Raw genomic sequence first — 18,948 nt, forward strand, 5'->3', positions numbered from 1 at the left:
TTCTTATCTTCTAAGTGCTGAGCCAAAAAACAAAGAACTTACCTCAATTTCCAAGAAATATAATTCAAACCCATTTTCATCAAAGGAAAGGTATATTTGATGTTAAAGGCCTTGGGCCCCAACCCTAGCCTCCCTGCCAGACAGAGGCTAGCACCGCGGGGCTGTGCAGCTGCCTCTATGGGAGCCCATGTAAACACGTCAGGTGCATCTGCGATTGCTTTCTAGTGATTCTTCAGGTCTTGCTTATCTACGTCTCTCCCTTCCTGATAGGATCTATCAGGAGCTCCACATGGCCTGCTGACCACCTGACATTTCATTTATGGGGCATCAGAAGTAGGTTTTCCAGGTAACTGAGGCTTATCTCTTTAAGCATTAGATTTTTAAAAAATTAGTCATTCCAGGTGAAAATCTTCCCCAAAGGTAACATCTATTTTTCTGCTGCCTTTTAAAGCAAGTTATTGAACATATTTTAACTTTTCCTTGGTGACATGAGATCATTATAAATATAAATGCTTCTTCTGTGCTGTGCCTATGAATAGCTAATAAGGAAAATATATAGGGATCATATGTGCCACATGCTTTTAAATAGTCTATCCTGTTAGCTCCATGAAATTGAAATACTTCACCATTCAAATCGCTTCTAGATGGTGGCTCAGATCCAGAAGACAGCCAGAAAAAGGGGCTGGGGCCAGGTTAGAAAGAGCAGAGTCTAGACTTCGTCCTGTGGCTGGTGTAGAATCACCAGGAGTTTCTGAGCACAGAACTCACAGAATCATATTTGTGATCTGGAAACAGTTTGGGCAGAAACAAGAATGAAGACTCAGGAGAGGGGGGATTACAAGGGGCAGGAAATTTAATAGTAGAATACGATTAAACAAACGAGGAGGCCTCCCAACTCAGTGACTGCTGGATCACAGCAGGTGACAAAAAGTGTGGGCCTGAGGATGACAATGCCATTTCTAGTTTCGCAGATTGGGCACATGGTGATAAGTACACCAAGATGAGAGGGGAGGGTAGGAAGAAGGCAAGTCTGGGGTAAACACAGTGGCTTCTCCTTTGCTCCCATAGAATCTAAGGGACCTGTGGAACAGCCAAGGCATGGGCCACCTTCCCAGGCTACAGCATTAAGTCCAAACTCCTCTTTCTAGCACCTTCCCCTTTCCTTACACCTGACCCTGCCTTCCCTGCTCCTCCCCTTCCCGGCACCATCTAATCCTTCTTATCCTTCAAGTCCTGCCTCTCTGTGGAATCCAGCCAGCGGCTCTCTCCCTTATCTGAATGCCAACATCACTAATGTCAACATCAGGGTGCCAGCAGGGGGTCAGCCTGTAACACTGCTGGAGGACAAGTCTTCTCTGTCCACTGAGGCTGCAGTCAGCTCAGTCCACACTTGTTACTGATGCCTATGGGCATGTGCTCACTTTGGGAAACATGGTCAGATCCTACGAGGATCTCATATCTTAGCTGCCCACACACCTAACATGGTGATGAACAATATCAGACATTAAATAAGTATATTTAAGCAGTTATTTACATACTTACATTTTAATAAGTATATTTAACCATATTTTTAAAATGAGCTGAATTATATACTGCTCAGAATGTGCTTTCTACCTAGAATTTCATGGCACTTTTTGCCCCCCTTACCACAACGCAAGGGCAAACTCTATCAGTCCCTCATATATTCCTTCTAGAACAGGTCTTCAAGGGTTTCCTTGCACTAGATTATTCTGTCTTCCACATGTACAAATTTCACGAGCCATTTTCCAGAAGAAAATTCATCTTCTTTACCTCCTACTCACCTTCACAGTCTGTGGATCTTTCCTGTATAAAAATAAATATCTCTTTGGTGTCCTAAACAATCTTGTTGCAACCTGAGAAGCCTGGGCCCAAAGGCAGATGGACAGCTCATGTTTCCATGAACCTCCAGGACAAAGGGCTCTTTGGAGGAGGGACATCTGGTTAAAATATTTCAGCACTCACAAACATTACCTGCTCAGTCCAGCTAGAGGCTCACATTGGGCAGGGCTTCCCAGATGAAATCCCCAGGCCAGCCCTCCCAAGATGGGGAGAGGAGTCCCAGATCCTATGACAGGATAGGAGGGCAGAGCCTGACATTAAAGCTGCATGCTCGGTTCCCAAGCAGAGAACGTGAGCACTGCAAACAGCACAGCCACCAACAGTCAGGGCTCCAGCAGCCCAGCCTTCAGAACAGAGGGGAGTGTTAACCAATGCAGATTATTTACAGCCTGAGAGCCAAGTATTTAAGTGTATCCACAACAGAGGACCAGAAGAGGAGCACAAGACACATACTGCTCTTGGAAGTTTACTGGCAAGTTAGGAGAGAAGAACAGTAGCAAAGGGCAGTATTCAATTCTGAATTCCTCAATCACTAGGTGCTGGGAGCGGGGGAGGGAAGGATGGTGGGCTTTAACATCGGCTTGGCTTCTCCTCCCCATACCGCTGCTGATCTCCAAGACTGAAACAACTAGTTCAGCAGGACTTTCATACCAGCTTATTAACAGGAGACAGGCACAAACAAACACATACTTAAGTAAGCTCACTGAAGGAGTGCTCTTAAATAAACTGCACTTGGCTGAACAGTCTTGAGTGAAAAATGATTACGATAGTTCTAAATTATGAAGAGACGGGATGCCAAAAAGAGAAATAACGGGATTATCAAAAAGTAAAAGCCAGTGTTTCCATTTCACAGTTCATTCCACGTACCTTCGACTTCACTGGCTGCCCTCATCATCTGGCACCTACCTGCAAAACTTCAACACTGCTTTGCTCTCAGTTCCACTTGGCTTCATACCTGTCCTCCAGCAGCTCAACAAGAGTGAGACAGAACGCACATCCAGGCTGGCTGGCCGCACTCTGATTCAGCACCACTAACTGCGGGAGGACCCGTGCTGCCACCTGGCAGTCGAACTACCCCCTAGTCCTCTCACCCTTCGATCTCCGAGACAGTGGTCCTACCCCCTCTACGGCTCCTCAGGTCCCCACTGCCCACCCCCATCCTTACTCTCAGTCAGTGACACTCGCACTGCCCAAGGTGACCAGTCCTTGTCTCCAAGCTCAGCCTCCAAGTTGCCCCACCCTCCTGATTTTCCTCCTGTACTTCCCACCAACAGCTCCTACTCAGAGTCTTTCACCAGAGCCTCCAAGCCCCCAAACCTGCAAGTGCTGCAGTGGCCCCCAGCTCGGCCCTTGGACCTCTTTTCCATCTCTGTTCATTCCTTGTGCACTCATCCAGGCCAGGAGAAGTATACCTTTCTTAGCTCACTCAGGCTGCTATCACAAAATACCTTAGACTCGATAATTTATAAACAACAAAACTTTATTGCTCACAGTTCAGGAGCCTGGGAAGTTCCAGATCAAGGAGCCAGCAGATTCGGTGTCTGCTGAAGGCCGTTCTCTTCATAGATGGTGTCTTGCTGCTGCATCCTTAAATGGCAGAAGAGCAAAGTGGCTCCCTCAAGCCTCTTTTATGAAGGCACTAACCTCATTCAAGATGGCAGAGCCCTCATGGCCAAATCACCTCCTAAAGTCCTCACCTCCTAATACCATCACCTTCAGGGTTACATTCCAACATATGAATTTGGCAGGGATATTAACATTCAGACTATATCACCACCTACAGCCTACAATTCCCAAACACTACACTTACAGACCCAAACGTCTCATCCCCATCTCCTCGGTGTTTCTTACACATCTCAAACTTAACTTGTCTACAACAGAGCTCCCAATATTCTGCCCTTCCCCTGCTGCTCCCACAGTCTTCCCCACCTTAGTGAATACAACTGTTTCCTTCCACTTGCCCAGGAAAAAAATCTGGATTCCTCTTTGATAAGAATCATTTCATCCAGGCACAGTAGCTCATGCCTGTAATCCCAGCACTTTGGAAGGCCAAGGCAGGAGGACCGCTTGAGCCCAGAAGTTTCAGACCAGCTTGGGCAACACAGTGAGACACCATCTCTTCAAAAAATAAAAAACTAGCTGGGCATGGTGGTGCACACTTGTAGTCCCAGGTACTCAGAAGGCTGAGGTAGGAGGATCACTTAAGCCCAGGAGGTGGATGGAGGTTACAGTGTTCTGTGACTAGACCACTGCACTCTAGCCTGGATGACAGTGTGAGATTCTGTCTCAAAAATAATAATTAAAATTAATTTAAAATTAAAAAGTAAAAAAGAAACATCTCCTTCTTTCAAACCCACATGTAAATGTTTAGCAAATTCTGTTAGTTCCACCATCAAAATGCATCCAGCATCCAATGACTTCAACACATCCACAAAAACCCTGGTCCAAGCCACCAGCTCATCTCACCTGCACTATTGCTTAGAATCTCCTAACTGACCTCTTGGCTTCTGCTCTTAGCCCCTAAAGTCTATTCTCAACACAGAAGTCAGATGAATGCCTTTAAGAGGAAGTCACAAGATGTCATTCTCCGAAAATGCCTCCAGGGGGTTCCCATGTGCTTGATAAAACCTAAAATCCTTACAAGGACGATCTGTAAGACTATACAGTTGCAGCCCTCCCATTCATTACCTTCCAACTTATCCTCACACTCCTGGCCCCTTACTCACTCTGAAACAATCATTCTAATATTGCTGTTCCTTAGGTAAGCAAGGCGTAAACCTGCCTCCGGAACTTTCTACTAGCTTAGAAATACTTCCCTCCAACCTCCCATATCCAGAGGGCTCACCTCCTCACCTCCATGAGATTTTTGCTCAAATGTCAACTTCTCAGTGATTTCCCCCAAATGACCCTATCTAAATTTCATGCACTCCCAATTCCCTATCATCCTTCCCTGTCTTATTTTTCTCCAGAATTCTCAATCACCACCAAATGCAATAATATATCTTTTACTTACTCTTTTTTAACAACCATCTCCCCAGTTAGAATCTAAGTTTCACAAGTGCAGGAATCCTTCACTTTTTTTTTTTTTAAAGGACAGGGTCTCACTCTGTCACCCAAGCTGGAGTGCACTGGTGTGATCTTGGCTCACTGCAGCCTCCACCTCCCTGGCTCAAGTGATCCTCCCACCTCAGCCTCCCAAGTACCTGGGGCTACAGGTGCGTGCCATCATGCCCAGCTTGCTTGCTTGCTTGCTTATTTATTTATTTATTTATTTATTTATTTATTTATTTATTTTTTGTTTAGTAGAGACAAGGGTTTCACTATGTTATCCAGGCTGGCCTCAAACTCCTGAGCTCAAGCAATCCGCCTACTTTGGCCTCCCAAAGTGCTGGGATTACAGGTCTGAACCACCACACACAGCCTCTTCACATCTATTTTGTTCAGTCACTGCTGTATTCCAAGGTCTAAAACACTGCTTGACACTTACAGATTTTCTCAATAAATATTTGTTGAATGAATGACAAAGAATGCCAAGCCAAAACAACTTACAAATGTGCTTGCTGTAAAAAGACTGCTAAACTTTCAGACAATACTCAACATTCAGGGCCGGGTGTGGGGGCTCATGCCTGTAATCCTAGCACTTTGAGAAGCTCAAATGGGAGGATCACTTGAGCCCAGGAGTTTAAAACCAGCCTGGGCAAAATGGTGAAACGCTGTCTCTACCAAAAAAAAAAAAATTTTTTTTAATTAGCTGGGCATGGTGGCACATGCCTGCAGTCCCAACTACTCAAGAAGCCGAGGTGGTAGGATCACCTGAGCCCAAGGAGAACCAGGCTGCAGTGAGCCTGCCACTGCATTCCAGCCTGGGCAACAGAGAACCTGTTAAAGAAGAGGGGAGGGGAGGGGAGGGGAAGGGAGCAGATGGGAGGGGAAGGGGAGGGGAGGGAGGGAGAGAAGGAAAAAAGAGAGGGAGGGAGGGAGCAAGCGAGCCTCATGCAAAAGCTGACTCTCTCCTCCCTCACTTACTCATTCCTTTATCCCTTCAAGCCAGGGATCTAAGCTCAAATACAGGGATCTCTCAGATATATCATGGGTTTGGTTCTAGATCATCACAATAAAGCAAATATCCTAATAATGTGAGTGACACAAAGGTTTTGGTTTCCTTGTGCATATAAACGTTATGTTTATACTATAGTCTATTAAGTATGCAATAGCATTATGTCTAAAAAAATACATATACCTTAATTTTAAAATATGTTATGGCAAAAAAATGCTAACAATCATCTGAGCTGTCAGTAAGTCATGGTCTTTCTGCTAGTAGAAGGCCTTGCTTCAATGTTGAGGACCGTGCTCTGGACGAGGCTTTGACTTAAGAGAATGTTGTGTCTGGTTTGATCTTACATCCAAATCACTAAAACTTTTTCCATATCAGCAGTAAGGCTGTTTTGCTTTCTTATCATTCATGTGTTCACTGGAGTAGTACTTACTTTCCTTCAAGGACTTTACCGTTGCATTCACAACTTTGCTAACTGTTTGGCACCAGAGTCCTAGGTTTCAGCCTATCTCAGCTTTTGACAAGCCTTCCTCACTAAGCTTAATCATTTCTAGCTTTTGATTTAAAGGGAGTGGACTCTTTCACTTGAACACTTAGAATCCATTGTAGGGTTATTAATTGGCCTAATTTTAATACTGTTGTGTCTTAGGAAACAGGGAGACCTGAGAGGGAGGGAGAGACAGAGATAGGAACTGCTGGGAGTCAGTGCAGCAGTCAGAACGCACACATTTATAGATTAACTTTGCCATCTTATACGGGCCCCAAGATGATTATAATGGTAGCATCAAACAGCACTAATCACAGATCACCATAACAGATATAATAATAATGAAAAATCTGAAATATTGTGAGAATTACCAAAATGTGGCATGAAGTGAGTACATGCTGTTACACAAATGGCATCAGTAGACTTGCTCAGTGCAGGGTTGCCAGAAACCTTCAACTGGGTAAAAAAAAAAAAAAAAAAAAAACAGCATCTGCAAAAGGGCAATAAAGCAAAGGTGTGCCTGTACTGTCACAAGCAGGCAGTGACTTAAATGAGCAGAACAGGCCATGTGGGGCTTGCGGCCACAGGAGGAGCTCATGCCCCACCTGGAGGAGGCAGCTGTTCCTCAGCTCCAGCCAACTGTTGTCAAAAGGCCTGGTGTCACCAGAGCTTCCAAGAGAAGGTGGCTAGCTGGAGTTTTATACAGTAAAATCTTTCCATTTTAAGATGTTGAAAACCAGCCAAAGTTCTAGCCAATGGAATATAAGGCAAAGTTGTTTGTCAGGGCTCCTAAGGAGGCTCCTTAAAAGACAGCGGGACTGGCTGGGCGTGGTGGCTCACGCCTGTAATCCCAGCACTTTGGGAGGCCGAGGCAGGCAGATTACCTGAGGTCAGGAGTTCAAGACCAGCCTGGCCAACATGGTGCAACCCCATCTCTACTAAAAAAATATATAAAAATTAGCCGGGTGTGGTGGCACATGCCTGTAAACCCAGCTACTCGGGAGGCTGAGGCAGGAGAACTGCTTGAGCCCAGGAGAGGGAGGTTGCAGTGAGCCGAGATCGTGCCACTGCACTCCAGCCTGGCTGACAGAGCAAGACTCTGTCTCAAAAAAAAAAAAAGAGAGAGCAGAATTATCCTTGTCTTTCCCTTATTTCAGCGGTGTGCAAACTTGAAATACACAGCTGCAGCCCCAACAGCTGTCTTAGGCCATGAGGTATCAGGAAGATGGAGTTGCATCCTAACTTGTGTTAAAAAATCATTAATCAGGAAGCAATTAGGCTGAGAAGACTCCAGCACTTCAGGTTCCTATGTAAGCAAACCAAATCCAACTCAATACAAACAGTAAAACAAAGCTTAAGCGTAACCAGGCAGAATCCATCAACTACCTCTAACTAGAGACTTCATCAATCAGGAACCGCCAACTAAACTCTAACTAGGGTCTTTTTTATTCCTTATTTTTTATTTTTTCTCCAATCTCACAACAGCTTATAACTAGGCCTTTCTACTTTAACCAATCAATTATTCTCTTTGTTTTGCTTCCCTGAACACTTTATAGTCTTTCCCTCATTCCCCCTAGATGGAGCCCTGAACTGTGTAGTCTGGCACTGCCCAATTCATGACTCTGATGGTGCCGCCCTAGTGGGGGCGCTCTGTGACAGCTCTTCCCCATAGACGTTTTCTGCCTGGGCCCTGGGTCCTCCAAGACATCCTCTGAAATCTAGATGAAAGTAGCCACACTCTACAGCTCTTGAACTCTGCTCAGCTGCAGTTAGCACCACATGGACACCAAGGTTTACAGCCTGCACCTTCCAGAGCAGCAGCCCAAGCCACACCTGAGCCACAGCTGGGGTGGCCAAGGAGCACTGCAGAATGCAGGAAGCAGAGATTCGAGGTGCCCCTGGGCAACTAGACCCATGGCCCCACTGGCGGGGCATGGTCCTCTCCCTCCTGCCCTCGTGGTCCAGGCACTCAGGGCCTGTGACAGGAGTAGCAGTCCCAAAGACCTCCCAAATCCCTTTAAGGTCATTCTTCCCAGCAGCCTTTTTATTCTTTATGATCTAGCCAGGCTGAACATTTTCCAAATCTTTGTAAGTTCTGCTTCCCTTTTGATTTTAATTTGTCTTTAATTTGTTTTCTTCTTGCATTTTCTTACAAGCAATTAAGAGAAGCCATGCAGCATCCCGCACTCTCTGCTTAGAGATTTCTTCCACCAAATATCCTAGTTCATCACTCTTCATCTAGTTCATCATCTATCCTCCACAAAGCATTAGGGCACAGACACAACTGACCCACGTTCTCTGCCATTTTATAAATAAAAACAGAATGGGCTTTTCTCTAGTTCCCAATAAAATATTCCTCATTTCTATCTAAGACCTCATCAAAATGACCTTTGCTGTCCATACTTCCACCAACATTCTGATCATGACCACTTAAGTAACCTCTAAGATGATTCGGGTTCTGTCTACAGCTCTGTTCTTCTGGGCCCTCACTAAAATAATCCTTAATGCTTAGTTCATACTATCTAGGCTTTTTCCAGCATGTACCTCCAAACTCTTCCAGCCCCCTACCCTTTACCCAGTTCCAAAGCCAACTCTCCGTTTTCAGGGATCTGTTATAGCAACACTCCACTTCTTGGTACCAATTTCTATCTTAGTCCTTTTGTGCCTCTGTTGGGAACAGGCCCCCCAAAACTGGCCATAAACAAAATCTCTGCAGCACTGTGACATGTTCATGACGGCCATAACACCCACGTTGGAAGGTTGTGGGTTTACTGGAATGAGGGCAAGGAACACCTGGCCCGCCCAGGGCAGAAAACCGCTTAAAGATGTTCTTAAACCACAAACAACACCATGAGCCACCTGTGCCTAAAGGGCATGTTCCTGCTGCAGATAACTAGCCAGACCCACCCCTTTATTTCGGCCCATCCCTTACTTTTAGTTAATCGAATATCTAGAGAAACAATGCTAATGACTGGCTTGCTGTTAATAAATTTGTGGGTAAATCTCTGTTCGGAACTCTCAGCTCTGAAGGCTGTGAGACCCCTGATTTCCCACTTTACATCTCTATATTTCTGTGTGTGTGTCTTTAATTCTTCTAATGCCGCTGGGTTAGGGTCTCCCAACTGAGCTGGTCTCGGCATGCCTCTATAACAAACTACCACAGACTAGGTAGTTATAAACAATACAACTCTATTTCTCACAGTTCTGGAGGCTGGACAGTCCAAGATTAAGGCTCTGGCGAGTTAGTCAGTGTCTGGTGGGGGCTGCCCTGTTTTAAAATGGAGCCATGTTTTTGTGTCCTCCAGAGGAGAGAAACATTGTGTCCTCCCTCATGTGGCTGAAGAGGTGAAAAGGGGTAAACTCCCTCCATCCAGACCTTTCATAAGGGGACCTAGTCCCACTCATGAGGGCTTCAATCACCTCCTATAGGATTCACTTTTTAATACTGTTACTCTGGGGATTAACATTCAACATGAAATATGGGATGACAACACTCAAACCATAGCAGAGGCCATTCAAATAAGAACTGGGGAGGACCTGCCTTTGGTATTCATGGAAACCTAAACAAGAGAAGATTCAGGACAGCAGTGAAGGAAAAGCCAGAGGGCAATGGGAAAAGCAGTGGACAGACTGCCTTTGTGTATCAGGAGACACAAACAAAAATGTTCACAACAGAGCTGCTCATAAAGTGCAAAAACCCACAGACCTCCAAGCACTCTTCAAGGAAACTGGATAAACTGTGCTGTATACCCCCCGACCTCATTTAACACAGCCATGAATCTTAGAAATGCAATATCTAGTTAGAAAAGCTGGTCCTTTAAGACTAAACATACTATAATACCATATTTATGAGGCTCAGAAAGGAAGAAAACTAAATAATATATTATTCAAGCATTCATATATATGTAACAAAGCTTAATAGAAAATAGAAAGCTGGGTTACAATGAACACAATATCGAGCATGGTGGTCACCTCTGTGGTGGGCACTCCTATGGGTGATGCGAAAAGATAAGGAAGGAGCAGCTGGGAGGGTGCCATGGTGGTGATCACGCTCTTGTTCGTGAGTCAGGTGGGGTTCCTAGGCACTTTCTGTAAACAAGCAAGTGCAGACTATTCTTTCTAGGAAACTGAGGGAAAAAGGGAGAAGAGAAATAGTGTAATAGCTAGTGACAGAAACAAAGTAATGGGAGAGATTTTAGAATAAAAGCAAATTGCACAGTGTCACAGGCAGAAAGAGAGAAATCAGCAGAAAAGGGGAAAGTGGAGAGAAGACATGGTCAATAACCAGTAGGCTCCAGAACAAGCAGAGAGGAAGGCGTCAAGGACACTGGTAGAGGGGATGACCTTAAAAAGAAGACAGGCCTGTCCTCCGATTCTAGAGATAAGGAGACAAACATAGGTTGTCGGTCTAAATAAAATTTGGAATAGAATAAACAGACAACCTACAGAAGGGGAGAAAATATTTACAAAATATGCATCAGACAAAGGTCTAAAATCCTGAATCTATAACAAACTTAAACAAATCTACAAGCAAAAAAGAACCCATTGAAAAATGGGCAAAGGACATAAATTGACACTTCTCAAAGAAAGACATACACGATACATGTGGCCAACAAGCATGTGAAAAAATGCTCAACATTACAAATCACCAGGGAAATGCAAATCAAAACCACAGTGAGATACCATCTCACACCAGTCAGGATGACTATTGCTAAAAAGTCAAAAATAGCAGATGCTGGCAAGGTGGTGGAGAAAAGAAAATGCATACACAAAACTGCTGGGAATGTAAATTAGTTCAGCTATTGTGGAAAGCAACCTGGAGATTTCTCAAAGAATTTAAAAATAGAACTATCATTTGGCCAGGCACAGTGGCTCTTGCCTGTAATCCCAGCGCTTTAGGAGGCCAAGGAGGGAAGATGGCTTGAGACCAGGAGTTTCAGACCAGCCCAACTGGGCAACATGGCAAAACCCGTCCCCTAGAGAAAAAAAAAAAAATTAGCTGGACGTGATGACATGTGACTGTAGTTGCAGCTACTTGGGAGGCTGAGATGGGAGGATCACTTGACCCCAAGGAGGTTGAGGCTGCAGTGAGCCATCATCATGCCACTGTACTCCAGAGCCTAGGGGACAGAGTGAGACCTTGTCAAAAAACAAAAAGTAGTACCATTTGACCCCACAATCCCATTATTGAGTGTATACCTAAGGGAATATAAATCTTTCTACCATAAAGACAAATGCATGCATATGCTCATTTCAACACTATCCACAAAATAGCAAAAACAGAATCAACCTGGATGAGCATCAAAGGCAGAGCAGATAAAGAAAATGTGATACATATGCACCATTGAATACTACATAGCCATAAAAAAGAATGAGATCATGTCCTTTGCAGCAACATGGATAGAGCTGGAGGTCATTATCCTAAGCAAATTAACACCAGAACCAAAAACCAAATACTGCATGTTGTCACTTAGAAGTGGGAGCTAACCACTGAGTACACATGGACACTAAGAAAGAATAACAGACACTGGGGCCTACTTGGGGGTGGAGGGTGGGAGGAGGGTGAGGATTAAAAAACTACCTATGGGGTATCTGTACACCTACCCCCCACAACACGCAATTTACCCATGTAACAAATCTACCTCTTGAAACAAAAAGAAAAGTTGGAAAGGAAAAGAAAAATTGAGGGAGAAGGTGGGTAGAGCTAGGCAGAAAGTTGAAGAAAAACATACTCAATGATGTCAATTTCCTTGAGTAAGAAGTGAAGTTACCTGTTGAAAATAAGGGACAGCAGAAATTGTGCAGAGGACTCACTCCAAATGGCAAAGGCTTGCCAAGAATCACACAAAGTTGATAAGGACAAGTAAAAGGCATCAGAAGGCATAACTGAGATTAGAAACAAGAAACTGCTAGCAGCACCATCCATGTGGTTGCCTGAATTTCTGCCTCCAACAAAGCTGCTATGTTCAGAAATGAAAGATTTCACAATTACTAGTGTTTTAAAAGTTGTATTTGTGGCCGGGCATGGTGGCTTATGTCCATAATCTCAGCACTTTGGTAGGCCAAGGAGGGCGGATCACCTGAGGTAAGGAGTTCGAGACCAGCCTGGCCAACATGGTGAAACCCAGTCTCTATTCAAAATACAAAAATTAGCCAGGCTTGGGGGCGGATCCTGTAATCCCAGCTGCTCGGGAGGCTGAAGCAGGAGAATTGCTTCAACCCAGGAGGCAGAGGTTGAAGTGAGCCAAGATCAAGCCATTGCACTCCAGCCAGGCGACATAGCGAAACTCTGTCTAAAAAAAAAAAATACACACACAAAACACAACACAAAAACAAAAACAAAAATCAAAAAAGCTGTATTTACTATGTTAGTTACATCACAATAAAAAAGTCATTCTCTGCTTTGCCCCCTATCTCACTGACCTTTGATCTGCTCAGATTTTCTCCTTTAACTTAGCTAAAAAAAAAAAAAGAAAAAAGAAAAATCTATATAAGAAAAAAAAAAGCTATGGACATTTCAGAACAACACTCATCACTATGCAATGATTCCAATTTTCTCCTATAGATAAAAATGATACTAAAGTCACCTGAACATGGATACTTCCTTGATACCTGTGCTATGACATCAGTGAGCAGTGTTCATGTTACTGGGCCATCTCCATCCCTCCCATTGAGAGGAAAATGTATGTCAGGTAAAGAAGCACTTAAAATCCATCTCTGTCACTTGCTTAGTTTATTTTACCCTGCTCTGTAGTTACCAACTGCACTGTGTTGCTGCTAAAACGACCACTGGCCTCTAATATTCATGAAAGTTGAGTTTAGACAGCCTAGTTTCTCTACCAAGAAGACAATTCCATAGAGAGTAAGGGTAGAAGACCTAACTTACAGTTCTTTTTCAGGTTTTTCAGCCACCTTTGGTCTGGATGGGAACGATCATTTCCAACAGTCTCTAGCCTCCCGCAGTTTCCTGCCCAGTTCACCCTTGCAGGAGTGACTTAGGCTGTTATCCTGTAGGGTAAAGTCCAAACTTCTAGCCTGATAAACAGGGTCTTCCACGGACCTTCCAGCCTTCCACTCTTCCAGCCTTGCCACACCCTTCACAGTCCCCTAACTGCCTCTTTCCATTTCCAGTCCTCTGGACCTTTACACATGCTGGTCTCTGCCTCCAACGCCTTTCTCTCCGTGCTCCCATGTGCCTAGTCAACGCCCTTCTCTCCGTGCTCCCATGTGTCAACGCCTGCTCTTCCTGAAAGACCCACTGGAGCACCACTTCCCACTGAAGGAATTTTTGTACCCCTTCTGTGGGTGTTGTACTGTGTAGACAGCTCTGTTCCAGCACGCATCCAGCACAGGGGCTGACCTCTCTTCATCTCTGCCTCCCCCTGCTTGGCCCAGTACCAGGCACACAGAAAGTGCTCCACAATGTTTGTGGACTGAAGGCTGAATGACCAGGTCACTGCTGCCCCACAGAGAGGCCTCTGAAGATAAAACAATGTGGAGAAATCATGTCGAGAATTCACTCATTCAAGAACAACTGTAGTGCACCTATACGTGCTATGGGAAATAGTTTTTTAAAGGGTACAAACCCGGTTCCCATTTCAAGAAGCACAGAGTTGCAAATAAAAGCTATATTCATTAAATAATCATACCAGGTGGTATGACCAAGTGTCAAGTAAGTTTCGACAATAAAAAATAACTGAGAAAGTCAGCCAGGCCTGGCTAGGACTCAATCCTAGGTCTGCCCCAGCCACTCTGGCTTTCTTATTGTTCCCCAAACTCTAACATCATGTCTTCTGCACTGTTTCCACTCATGACACTTCTGACACCAAATGTGTGGGGTTTTTTCCCACACCAACCAATGCTCACTCTCCAGACACTAACTGGGGGCCCTACGATTCAATTCAATTCTGACACCAACCATCTGGAGTTAGCACAGACCCCACAGGTAAGGGTCAGGCCCACAAGAGTGCCCACACTTCACATGCCAGTCGCCGGGTCTGGGCCATCTGGACTCCTGACCAATTGTGAAGTCAGGAGTTTCCTACAACTGCCTCCTCAGGTTGGGTAATTTGCTAGAGCAGCTCGCAGAACTTAGAAAAGCACTTTATTTACTATCACCAGTTTATTATAAAAAATACAGCTAAGAAACCACCACATGGAAAAGATATGGCAAAATATGGGAATGGAGGTTTCCAGGAGCTTCCATGTCCTTTCCAGGCACCACCTTCCCAACACCTTGATGCGTTCACCAACAGGAAGCTCTCCAAAACCCATCATTTAGGATTTTTAAGAAAGCTCTATTTGTGATCCACTGCGCTGGTTAAAAAAAAAAAACGCCAGGTGCAGTGGCTCACACCTGTAATCCCAACACTTTGGGTGGGCGGATCACGAGGTCAAGAAATAGAGATCATCCTGGCCAACATGGTGAAACCCCGTCTCTACTAAAAATACAAAAATTAGCTGGGTGTGGTGGTGGGCGCCTATAAGCCCTGCTACTCAGGAAGCTGAGGCAGGAGAATCGCTTGCGCCCAGGAGGCATAGGTTGCAGTGAGCTGAGATCCCGCCACTGCACTCCAGCCTGGCGACAAAGACTACATCTCAAAATAAATAAATAAATAAATAAAAATAAATAAAAATTTAAAGAAAGCTCTATTCTGCAGGCATGACTGATGAGATCATTGTCCACTGGTTACTGGCACAATCTCCAGAGGCTGGAGTACCGGGCTGAACACTCGAATCCCCTAATCACATGGTTGGTTCTTCTGGCAATCAGCCTCCATCCTGAAGCTATCTAGGGGCCTATCAAGAGCCCTCTCATTAACAGAAACTCAGGTAGGGGTGAAAGAGATTTGTTATGAATAACAACAGATGCTCTTATCACCTTCCTTCAGGAAATTACAATGGTTTGAGAAGCTCTACGTCAGGACCAGGAACGTGGGACAAGACCAAGTATATATTTCTTCTTATCACACAACTGCCTTAGGACTCTCACACTAGATGGTTTCTGAACTTAGGATACTTCTCCGAAATCTGAATCATTCAAGGCTCTACTCAAATCCTACCTTCCCAGAGAAATCATTCCCTGACCACCTACTTAAAACCGCATCTTCCTCTCCACCCAAGTCATTCCCTTACTCTGCTTTTTTTTTTTTTTTTTTTTTTTGTAGACAGGATCTTGCTTTGTCACTCAGGCTGAAGTGCAGTGGTAGGATCACAGCTCACTGCAGCCTCAAACTCCTGGGCTCAAGCCATCCTCCTGCCTCAGCCTTCAGAGTAGTCGGTTCAACAGGCACACATCACTATGCCCAGCCTTTTTTTTTTTTTTTGGTAGAAACGATGTCTTGATATGCTGCCCAGGTTGGTCTTGAACTCCTGGACCCAAACTGCTTTATTTTCTTCACAGTACTAACTAGTACCTGAAATAAAGCTACTGAAGGAAACCAAAACATTTCACCTCAAAATAGACTTATTTGAAATATTTTGAGATGGCCGTTCAGAGGGCCTACAGACAAAAGTAGTCCTACTGTGAGGGAGATGAGCATCTGTAGAGAATCTCCATTGATGCAGCCAGTTTTTCTCAGAGGGCCCTTCCTTGTCTGGATCTGGGTGAGATCAGCTGAGTTTGGCACCTTCAAGGTCTGAAACATTTCTTCTCCCTGAGGGCTGCTACCTGTGAGGTTTCATCTACATAAGACCACCTTTGCTAGCCAGGTCTCCTCTTCTCTCCCTCCTATAACCTGATTTACAAACACAACCTGTTTTTGGCCAAGCTTAGAGCCCCCACTCTTTCTGTAACCTCAAGATAGTATAAAAGTGGCAACCATCTTGCCTTCCTTTGAGATTGTATTTTGTAAGACTCTCACGGCACGTTAGTAAATGTGTATGCCTTCTCTCCTATTAATCTGCCATCTGTCAGCTGATTTTTCAGTGACGCTTCACGGGACACAGAAGAAGTTTTCCCTTAACTTCTACACTATATATTTGTTTACGCCCTTTTTTTTCCTATCTCCGACTAGGAAGTAAATTCATAAGGGCAAGGTCTTGGTGCTACCTAAATCCCCAGTGTCTAAAACGCCTGGCATATAGCACTCAAAAAAATATTTGTTGAATAAATGTTGATAACAAGATATAATATCTACATCAAAGGGTTTTTGTGAGGATTAAACACAAGAGTGCACATAGAGGGATATGAGTGCCTAACGCAATGCCCAGCACACAGTAAGCTCAATAACATTGGTCAACGCTATTATCAGAGGATTCCAGAAGACAGGTCAACATGGGCAGGAGCAGTTACAGAACGTTTCAAGGAGGTGGCAGGTCTTGATCTTGATTTGAAGGATCAGGATTTTTTTCTCTAGGTGGGGACATTGTAGGAAGTTGAAATCTCCGCTGCACAAGCCACCGCTCCCAATATTTCTTCATACCCCTATCAAATGCATAGTCATCATACCGTACAAACCACCTACCAACCAGCCTCTCTCTGTCCATCCACTAATCCATTAGTTTTCATTTCTGTATCACTGCAGCCTAGATGAATTCACTACTAAACGGCACCCAGCAATGTTGCTGAATTAGTTTCAGAAATCTGTGGAAAAGAAACAGCCTACTGTTCTGTCCAGCAATCCAGGCCTAAGTATCTATCCTAAAGAAACAGCGTCAGCATTAAAAATCATGTACAAAGACGTTCACTTCTAAGAGAGAGAGAGGGGAAAAAAGTAGCAAACAGAATGTCCACCACTAGGAAACCATGAATAAACTATGATGCGTTCAAACTGTGCAGAGGTTGCACTGAATTAGACAGCTAGTGAAACAATCTCTAAGATACATTGTTAAACTGAAAAAAGTTAGAGAATACACATACAGTGATCTCATTTAGGTAAAACAAAAATTTTAACACCTCACACAAACGAAACCTAAAGATTTCTCTTGAGTGTGTGCATATTACATATAGATACATGTATCAACTCTTCAACATTGTGCCTGAAACATAGTTCTCAATAAATATCTGCCAAATGAAGACATACGTACATGAATAGAAAAATACTGAAAAATAGATCTGCTTTTCGTGCAAAATATTTCTGTGCTGTTTGCATTTTTAAAAGGTTGTTTTAATGTATTACTTGTACAATTAAAATGAACTTAAAACAGTTATAAAAGTTCCAGGGCCTCGATATACCATATCTGGTCCAAGCACCAGGCTCTGAGTAACTTCTCCAGGTAACTAACTTCATCGTTTTGAGCCATTAGGGCTCTAGCACAGCAACTAGATGCTCATTTTACCTCTCCAGCATCAGATCCCTTAAAAGCATAAAGATGCATTTTGAGGTGTGGGGTTTTCCATCGTTCCCAAACACCAGTTGACCGCACGCTTTTTCTAAAGTGTCCTTTTCTCCCACGCCACGACGCCCCTGGAGCTGGGGGTCTGGCTCGGCCTTGCCTGCGCACCCCCTGGGGTCGAGTAAGCGTAGGACACGGGGAGGGAAGTCCTCCTGGTGGGAGTGAGCTCGCTGCGCGGGAGCGGGGTAACAAAACTCACTTTCCGACTGGCCCCCTCTCTGGCAGTGATCTGTCTCTCCTGCTCAGGCATCGTCCCGCGCGGACACCGAATTCTTCTCTGATCCGGCTCAGAGCCAAAGGTCACCTGGTCGGCAGAGGACAGTGTGGTGTTAAAATCCGGGGAGGGGATGCGCGGAGCGCGAGGGCATCGGCGCGGCTCGGCTCTAATGCCAAGAGGGGTCCGGGAACCGCCCCTTAATTAGGGACCGGGGAAGCTGCAGCCCTCGCCACACGGATGATTCAAAGTTGCGCGCCGCCGTCCTCCCGACCTGGGGGCGTGCGGATGAGAGCGCGAGGGGAGAGTGGGCCTCGGACCCTCGCCCACTCCCCAGGGGGCTGGGAGTGCCCGCCCTGGAACTGCCGGCCCCGCCGGTGCCTAAGTGTCCTCTGCCGTGCCGGCGCCGCAGGGCGGAGGCCCGTCCTCCTCCGCAGTCTCAGTCACCTCGCGCTGGTGCGCTCCGACACTGTACTGGGATCTCAAGCGTGTGCGGGAGGGGGAGGGCAGGTGAGCGGCGCAGAGCCGGGCAGCAGACGCAGCTCGCAAGGCTCACCCACCGTCTGCGGGGAAGGTGCCGGGTGGCGCCACGTCGGGTCCGCTCTGCGCTGCCCCCTCCTCGGACTCTGCGACTGACTGCCGGGCGCCGCGGGTCCCAAAGGAAGCAACCGCGGCGACAGTGAACTCCGCACCTGGAAAATCGATCCGCGGTGCGCAAAGGCCAGCCAATGGCCTCCAACGGGCGACGGGCTCTGGGCCGCAGAGAGGGGCGCAGGCGCCCAGGCGGGGGCTTCCAGTTGGGGAGAGGGGCAAGGGAAGGAGCGACGGCTGTCAATCACAGGCCACGCCCTCCTGAGCCCAACCCCCGCTGCTGTCCCGCCCAAGGGGGCGGGTGCCGTGTGCGCCAGGCCGAACACTAGTCTACGTCTCGGCATATTCTATTGGCTGGAAGGCCGTGGGAAGCGGCTACCAGCAACCAATTGTAACGCGCAATTG

At 45.6% G+C, this 18,948-nt stretch overlaps 1 protein-coding gene across 8 annotated transcripts in view; it reads right to left on the reverse strand.

Moving 5' to 3' along the window:
- ATP7B (ATPase copper transporting beta) overlaps window positions 1-18,921 on the reverse strand; it is an 81,649-nt gene extending 62,728 nt beyond the window's left edge. For 2 of the 8 annotated variants that reach the window (XR_013407653.1, XM_077973838.1), the window contains exons 1-2: window positions 18,513-18,921; window positions 17,938-18,042 (exon numbers count right to left, since the gene is read on the reverse strand). Coding sequence is in view for 6 of the 8 variants with exons in the window: in XM_077973838.1 (XP_077829964.1) it covers window positions 17,938-18,042; window positions 18,513-18,887 (480 nt within the window). In the remaining 2 variants the exon portion in view is untranslated. Of the gene's footprint in view, window positions 1-13,287; window positions 13,404-17,937; window positions 18,043-18,399 lie in introns of those variants that run through there. The other 6 variants (XM_028837571.2, XM_077973841.1, XM_077973839.1 and 3 more) reach the window with 5 other exon arrangements.
- Between the last annotated feature and the right edge of the window lie 27 nt (window positions 18,922-18,948).

This window comes from Macaca mulatta, chromosome 17 (genome assembly GCF_049350105.2).
Source record: "Macaca mulatta isolate MMU2019108-1 chromosome 17, T2T-MMU8v2.0, whole genome shotgun sequence".
In the NCBI taxonomy this organism is placed as follows: Eukaryota; Metazoa; Chordata; class Mammalia; order Primates; family Cercopithecidae; genus Macaca; species Macaca mulatta.